The following is an 8,686-nucleotide window of genomic DNA, read 5'->3' on the forward strand; positions in this document are numbered from 1 at the left end:
TTGGACTGGTGTGTATCAAACTTTCTGGTGTTAGATTCAGATCAGAAAAAACATTTGATTGCTCTTTGTTGGTCAATATGGAATGTTAGGAATGACAAGGTTTGGAACAACAAATTGTTAAGTGCAGAAAGTATAGTTTTTTCAGCAAAAACTTACCTTAATCAATGACTTGCTGCTCATAGTTCTACTGTGATTTACCCAAGTCTTGGCTTCGTGCTAGGTGATGGGGCTGAGCAGTGGCAGCCACCAAGTGAAAATAACATTAAGGTTAATGTTGATGGCGCTATATTTGCTGACACGAATCGATTTGGGATTGGTTTTGTGGTTCGCAATGCACAGGGCTGTTAATCGAAGGAGTTACCAAGCTTTATCAAGGGTCGGCTACACTAAAATTTGTGGAAGCTTTGGGTGTTAAGGAAGCTTTAAGTTGGATCAAACAAAATCGATCTTGCCAAGTTGTTCTTGAAACCGATTGCTTAGTGTTTATTCAAGCCTTGCGTAGTTCAATTGATATGATTTCCATGTTTGGTCAAATAGTTAACAATTGTAAGGCTTTATTGAAAGAAAGTCAACATGTTTCTATCCTTTTTGTTAGGCGATCAGCTAATAAGGTGGCTCATAACTTTGCTAGAGCTTCCTTATTCTATCTTGATTGGAGTTTTAATTTGGGGTCTGTCCCAGTTGATTTGCTACCTTCGTTGGTAGCTGAGGTTAATGGTTAATACAGTTATGATTTTCCATTCAAAAAAAAAAAAAAAACTTACCTAGACAAACTGGTTTCTAACCTATTAAAATATTAATAATTATTTATAATATTATATATGGGTCCCACCACTATAAGAAATAGTAAGGAGTATCTTATGATGCCAAGCACTACAAGAGGTGATATATTGTTATTGGTGTAAATAAATATTTGAATCCTGCATACTTTAATTTAATAAATAATATAAGAAATCGCTAATCAATCACAATATGGTATTGGACACCATACCATATGGTACCAAATCAATTGTCAATATTTGTGTACCATACTTTACTTCTTGCTCTAGTTCATTCATATTAGTGGTTATCAAATTCAGTTGAGTTTCGATTGATTCTATTTTTTTAGAACTCTATACATAAAATAATAATGGTATGAATACAAAATATAGCGTAGAGATGCATATGCAAGGAAAAATAATTAAAAAGAAAAAGGTGCTAAGACAAAGTAAAAAAAATGAGAAAGTATAAAAAATATTTCACTATATCAAATCAAAACTTCTGCAGTGTCTGTACACATAATGGATTCTTTTTACAAAAATGATGTGCCAAAACTATATATAAACATAACTCAACAAAGAATGTCCTGTGTATGTTTTTTTTGTTGTTGAAATAAAACTCTACATACTAAAAAGCTCTGCTGCAAGCTCATCAAACAACAATCTCTGAATTTCCATAACAATAACATAAATCTCATCTCCTAAATCTATCTTTCCTAACTCACTTCCTATCACTATTTCTTTTGAGTTCTTGGCCTTGTCATACTCCTTTTCATTGCCAACAAGTAGCTTCAAGAGATCTTCCATGGCATCACGAATGGGGCTCAACCTTCTTGACACAGACATTTCACATGTTGGCTCACCAATGCAGGGCAGGATAATCTCCACAAGCCCTGCGTTTATGCTGTCAAATAAAAGTAGTCTATCTGATCTCTTCCAAGACATTTGATCACCATACTTCTTTTCTAAGGTCTCAAACACTGAGACACTTATTGGAAATTCTAGAGAATCCCAGCTACTAAATTCTTCAATGTTCTTTCCAAGAAGATTTACCTCTTTTAGCAATTCGATAAGATAAGAGATGTTCCTACTCTCTTCAACTTTAAAATCTTTCATTAAAGCATCATTCTCAGTTTCATCATCACTTGAGATCACCATGCTAGATTCTTCTTTGTACCATGTTTTTGATTTTGGAAGTTGATGTTGTCTCTTCAAGTCTAGGACAAAGAAGAAATGAGATGTTTAAGAACTAAAATCAAAACGAATCTTAATAGTGATGTTATCTAGTTAGCTTACCACAAATGTCACCCTTGACTCTTCCCAGGCTTTCAGAGCTAAATGGCAGTTCCAGCACAGAAATTGGACTAGGCTGATAAGGTTCCTCAAAACTCATCACAGAATCTGGTTCAATGCTGGAGCAATGTGAAAAAACAGAACTTTCCTCTTGGAATCCAGTTGATGAATCCTGCAATTGCATAACCATTTTTAAAAGTGTCATAAATTTATGAACATTAATATGTATACTATGAACTATCAAAATTTTCAAGAAATAATTATCGTGTATCAATAACTATATAGTCTACATAATGCATCAGAAAAAGAACAAAGCAGAAGCGTATAATAAAACTTCAAAAAATAATCAAATAAAGAAAGGGAGACAAATGCAACTTCAACGCACTCAAAATAGATATGAGAAATTTGAATTAGAAAACAACTAAAATACAAATTAAGCACGGTAACCAATTGTAAAGAAAATAAAATAAGACAACAAAGGAATTTTCATAAAATGGTACTTTTTTACATTTTTACCAATTTTATTTTTTCTGGTCAATTTTTATTGATTTCGTGTCACGTGCGTTAACTCTAATCTAATCGAAATAACAATATTGAGTCATTTGAATTTGACTTAATTTCGATACATGTTTCTTTTTTATGACTCTAACCCGCAATAATTCGTATCAAGTTCATATCGTGTTGTCTTATAATGATTTAAATTGACACGCCTAATAAAAATAACATTTTCAAAACAGCAGAGAAACAACTGGCTGTAATTTTTATTTTTTTAACAAATAATTAACATCCGTAAAATTATTAAAAAGAAATAGTAAATTTATATTTTTGTAAATTATTTTTATTATTTTTGAGTATTTATAAAAATATTTGAACAATGAAATACTAACTAGAAAATTTACTTTAGTCATTATACATTTGAAGCATCACTTTCCTAAGTTGAGGTTAACAAGACTCATAGAAAGAGGAATCCTAACTTCATAGTTAAGTAAGCCAATAATATCCTTTAGAAAAAAGTGTTCTTATGATGAAAAAAGAAACAAACCTGTTGAGTTGAAGTATCTGTAGTTAGGCTAGAAGAATCATAGTCTTCTTCTAAGCTGATGCACATGGTAGGGTCTAATTGCTCACTCTCAGTCTCAGATTCTCCAGAGGATTTATTTGTGTTCTCAATCTCTTTGTCTAATACCATATCTTTTATAAAATCATGTTTTATTATCATCTTACTCCTTGCCTGATTAAGGGGCTTTTCTAGCCCCAAATACCATCTGTTGCTATAAGCTTCACACTTGAGTTGTTGTTTGGCAAACTTACTGAGGTCCAGACCAGGCTTGCAATTTCTAGGCCATGAATTAGGATCTTGCAAAGCAATCAGCTCATCTGGGGTACTAATTCTAGAAGTCGTTTCAACTTTATATTTTTCACTCAACAGACACCTTTCCCAAATCTGCTTTTTGGATCTGTTGCTTAAAGTTGATTTATCTGAGTACTCAAAAGAACAAGTGGAAGGAGGTGACAAAATCTCAGATTTTAATGTAGGAGTGTCGCCACCACTTAATCCTAAGCTTGAGTTCATTGTTGGAAAGCCTAAATTCCTCCATCTTCTTATTCTTTTAAGCTCCTTAAAGATTTCCCTTGAGGCAGAAGATCTTTGTCTAATAGATTCCACACTGCACTGAACATTCTTTACTCCAAATCTCTTAGCCTTCCCGGATATTGGTTTCAAAACAAGAATTCTCATATGCGAAGAACTTGATTCATATTGTCTTACCAAGTCAAATCTCTCAGAACATGTGACACTGTCATTCTTATGTTTTTGAAAAAAATCCAACTTTGAAGACTCTTCTCCAGTTGCACATTTTTGAAATGACAAATCCAAGACTCCTTTTCTTTGACAAACCTCCTTGGCTTCCTTCTTATTCTTCTTCTTCCCAACACCAATAGAAGCAACTTTCCTCAAATAATTCTCAGAGAGTACTCTCTGTGGCTTATGGATAGCTTCCAGAGGTTGGTGTTCATCAAAGCCCATTAGTCTTGCAATGACACTTTGCTTACCTTCCATTTCTGTAACGCTAGTATAATAAAATTGTCCTCACCTTAACTCATTTGCACCATCTAACACATTAAAATTAACCCTTCTGAGTTCCTAAGCTTCTTCTCAGTTTCTGAAAAATCAAACAAAAATTTCAATAACTATCCCATGAAGATGAAGCTATATAGAAATACAAGCGAATCATTAAGAAATAAAATTCTAACCAAAAATTGAATATGCACGTTTATATAAACCAATTAAATATGTATATATATATATATATATGAAAAAAAAAAAAGGAAACATAAAAAGATTAATTACTTACTTATATGTACATATATAGAACTCAATAATTTCAATCAAAAGCTGTAAAGCATCATTTATGGACTTCTCCCATAGGAATAGATAAAGTTTCACAAAAACAAAATAAAACAATAAAACCAGCAACACAGACCAAATCATGAAACATTTTTTTTGGCATATACAAATTACAATCATTGAAAAGAACAACCAGTAAGTATCATTATAACATAAGAAGATGATTTCACACTCTAAAAACCTCATAACATTACAATGATATATGTGTTGAACCTGAACTTATCAACAAGACAACAATAACAAATTCCATTAAATGTGCTGAACTTATCAAAGCTTGAGTAGTACTACTACTGTAAAAGAAAACCCATTTTCGACTAACGCTTACACAATAATATATAATAATAAATTTTGATTTCCATTAAATTACCGCCAAGAAGAAAATCCCAGGTACAAATTCAAAATGGGTGAAGAAAAACGCTTGGCTTGTGATTAATGGCTCCTTGGATCAATACATATATTTGATGCCTTGATGGATCAAATTGAAAAGTCAAATATTATGTATTGGCATAAAAGAAGGGTTACTAATTCTGGGTCTTTGATTACGAATCAAATATAACATAATGACACAAAGATAAGTTATAGATCTTGGTCAAGTAAGACTTTTTTTTTTCTTTTTTCTTTTTTTCCTCTAAAAACAAATTGTCATAATAGTACTAATATTTAAAAATAATTAAAATATTATTGGACAAAAATTGGTCGGTTAGGTGGCTAACAAAATGGTTTCTAAGTTTTTATTATGAAATGAGTGTTCTTTTTTCTTTTAGATAAAAAAAAGAAATTAAATTAGAAACATCTTTGATTATATTGTTCACATAATTATTATTTAGTGGTTCTATAAGAGCATCTTCCGCATGTGTTGCCAAAATATTTAGTGGGTCACCCTACATGATGTGGCAGAAGAAAAATGATAGAATGATTTTTAAATGGGCACCTGCCCTATAATATTTTAATATTTTTGTTGATCTCATTAGAGATGCCCTAATAATCCCTACAAAAGTACACTGAATCATTCCTTATTGTTTCAATATTTATAAAAAGCTTTTAGGACCTGTTAGTATACTTTTTGAAAAAGTTAAAAGTCATGTATATTGACATGGATGCTGTCTCTCTTTGATTGAGAGTCTTTCTTTGATTGAGAGTTTGATTTCATTTGTAATTCTGACTTTTTTCTCATTGTTTTTAGTCCTAGTACGTTTGTCGTTTGTGATTACCATGGCCTCTAGCAGTGGCGTATTGAAGGGAATTGAGAAGAACTGGTCCAATATTTGCTTAGATGAAGAGGAAGATTTTATGGCAGAACGGGAAGACGAAGAGGCGATTGAGATAGATTTTGACGATCACTAGTGCCTTGTTGGGAAGCTTCTCTCTAGAAAAGTCTCTGACTATCAAGTTTTCCAAAATATGATTGCTGACCTATGGAAACCTGTCAAAGGAATGTATGTAAAAATCTTTGAACAAAATTGATTTTTGTTCCAATTCTATCACGAGATTGACATTGACCGAGTAATCACAGGAAGCCCGTGGAGTTACGATCGTAAACAGCTTCTTATTGAGAGGTTGCAGGTCGGAGACAACTCACGAACAAAACAGATCAATCACCTTGACTTATGGGTCCAGATACATGATTTGAATCCGATCCTAATAATTTCAAAGGTGTTTGGCGGGAGTATTTGCGGGTGTATGTTCGTATGAATATCAATATGCCACTGAAGAGAAGGATGAAGTTCCGTCGACGGGGAAGAGATACTTTCTATGCCAATTTTAAATATGAAAGAGTTCCCACTTTCTGTTTTATATGCGGCATAATGGGACATTCAGAACGATTCTGTGGAAAGCTCTATGATACCCTAGCATATCAGATTGACAAACCTTACAGTATCGACATGCGAGCTCCGTCAAGACGACATAACTTCCTGGTTGCTTCCCCATGGTTACGAACTGCGAAACCTGCAACAACCTTCGGTACCGAAGCTGGCGAAGATGGCGATCAAGAAACTAATTCTTTCCCTCAATCAAAGGCAACATTCACTCCACGATCAAATCCCAATAAAGCCAAGAATATTGTCAATGATATTCCAGAAGTAAATGACCGTGATTTAAGGGATATTGACCTTAATGTGGTAAGAGAGAAGACTAACCAAGGAATCGTGATTCATAGTAATGACTCCACATTTATGTATGATGCGGATCTCACTATATTGGATCTCAAGAGAAAACGTGCTGAAGTTGTTTCCAAAAATATCCCACGTGTGGGGGAAGAAGTGATGGACCAGCCAATTATTCCAAATAATGGTATTTTTGTAAATGTTGATGTCTTCTCAAAAAATTGGTATGTGGTGGGTTCTGGTTTCGAAGCCCACCAATCATCATGAATATCCTAAGCTGGAATTGCGGTGGGCTTGGGAACCCACGAGCTATTCAATTCCTAAGAGACATTGTGTTCAAAAGAAGCCCAATTTCCTTTTACTTTGTGAGACTATGTGCAAGAAGGATGTTTCAGATCGCATAAAGGGTCGTCTGGAATTTGATAGCTGCTTTATTGTGGAAGCCCAAGGCAAGAAAGGGGGTTTAGCTCTCCTTTGGAAAACTGATAATGAAGCCCATCTTTTTGGTTATTCTGATAACCACATTGATATTGAAGTTCATATTTCTGGGTATGCACGATGGAGGCTCACTGGGTTTCATGGAGAGCCAAACAGAGCACTACGTGATCGCACTTGGCACCTTCTTTGTACAATTGCTTCTCAGTCGCCCCTTCCTTGGTGCATTATAGGCGACTTCAACAATATTGCTACGCAAGAAGAGAAAAGAAGTGGGTGGCCCTATCCTTCACATCTCATTAACGGCTTCTAGGGTATTCTTCGTGACTGCTCTCTTCTCGACTTGAAGCTTCATGGCCATGCCTTCACCTGGGAGCATGGAAGAGGTACATGTTGGATATTATTTTACCAGGATCTTAGATCTACTCACAAGTATGTTGATTAACACCCTAAATATGAACTTCTAAAACGATTATGAAATAAACACATATAAAGTATGAGAAACCTTACATTGGGTGCAGCGGAATATTATGTCTCCTTCCGTTCAGATCTCTAACCCTTGTATCTTTTTTGTCGCAGAGTATTATCAAGATCTGAACCTGGATCTCTTTCTCTCCTTCTTTAATGCTGAAACTCCTTCTTGTTGAATATCTTTCTTCACGATCTTCCTCACTATGATTGAGGTATCACTTGCTGTGTGTGGGAACTTTTCTAACACTAAGTGGTTCGAAATTCAAGAGAGAAGAAGAAGTGTATAAAGTGGCGGCTAGGGTTTAGAAAGAGAAGGCTCAGGTTTTTCTTTGGAGGAAAGTGTAAATTTCCTGAAGCCTTCACTATCTATTTATAGCATTCCACTAGGATTAGGTTTGAATTATTTGGCATTAAAATAATGAAAATATCAGATGAAAAAACCTATAAAAGTGGCCGGCCTAGGCAATGTGGATTTGGGCCTCACTTTTTGCAATTTTGCAGTTTTATCATTTCTGCATCTCATTTTCTCAAAAACGCCAACTTTCAAATTCAACCATTTAAATGCCAATTCTAACTATTTAATAACTATAAATAATTATTAAATAATATTATCATTTATCATATTTATTAATTGAACCATACAAAGTATCATAGTTTACAAATATGCCCTAAAAACTCTTTCTTTACAATTTCGCCCTTACTTAGTGAAAAATTCACAAATAGACATAGTCTAATTTGAGAATTATAATTGATTAATCAAAACCAATTAAATGAGTCTTACTAGTATATTATCTCAACTAGTGGGGGGACCATGGGTCTATATAACCGAGCTTCCAATAAGCAGATCAAGAATTTATAACCTAAATTCACTGACTTATTAATTCTTCGTTGAATCCACGCATAGAACTTAGAATTGCACTCTCAGTATATAGAATGCTCTATATGTTCCACCATATAGACACATCATTAGTTATCCATTGTTATAATCCTAATTTGATCAATGATCCTCTATATGAATGATCTACACTGTAAAGGGATTAGATTACCGTTACACCCTACAATGTATTTTATTCTTAAAACACTTAACCCCGTATAAATGATATTTCAGCTTATATGAAATGAGTACTCCACTATTTATTTTCGTTTGGTCAAGCTCGAAGGAGATCATCCTTTACTTACTATTCGCCAGATAGAAGCTATAGATTCCATGTTTATGT

At 33.9% G+C, this 8,686-nt stretch overlaps 1 protein-coding gene across 1 annotated transcript; it reads right to left on the reverse strand.

Annotated features, from left to right (window-relative positions):
- Positions 1 to 1,222: 1,222 nt before the first annotated feature.
- Positions 1,223 to 5,072, reverse strand: LOC115704826 (uncharacterized). Its single transcript, XM_030632032.2, has 4 exons — positions 4,826 to 5,072; positions 3,094 to 4,213; positions 2,055 to 2,223; positions 1,223 to 1,975 (listed from the first exon to the last, which is right to left on the reverse strand). Exons 2-4 carry the CDS (start codon positions 4,108 to 4,110, stop codon positions 1,380 to 1,382), a joined length of 1,782 nt encoding a protein of 593 aa, XP_030487892.1. The 5' UTR covers positions 4,111 to 4,213; positions 4,826 to 5,072; the 3' UTR covers positions 1,223 to 1,379.
- Positions 5,073 to 8,686: the final 3,614 nt, after the last annotated feature.

Source organism: Cannabis sativa, chromosome 1 (genome assembly GCF_029168945.1).
Source record: "Cannabis sativa cultivar Pink pepper isolate KNU-18-1 chromosome 1, ASM2916894v1, whole genome shotgun sequence".
Classification (NCBI taxonomy): Eukaryota; Viridiplantae; Streptophyta; class Magnoliopsida; order Rosales; family Cannabaceae; genus Cannabis; species Cannabis sativa.

Bases quoted from the DNA above. Each gene is read 5' to 3' on its own strand.
- LOC115704826 (XM_030632032.2), bottom strand. From the start codon at position 4,110: ATGGAAGGTAAGCAAAGTGTCATTGCAAGACTAATGGGCTTTGATGAA. The intron at 2,224-3,093 runs GTTTGTTTCTTT...ATGCAATTGCAG, and splicing joins CAGATACTTCAACTCAACAG to GATTCATCAACTGGATTCCA. The intron at 1,976-2,054 runs GTAAGCTAACTA...TCTTTGTCCTAG, and splicing joins AGTCAAGGGTGACATTTGTG to ACTTGAAGAGACAACATCAA.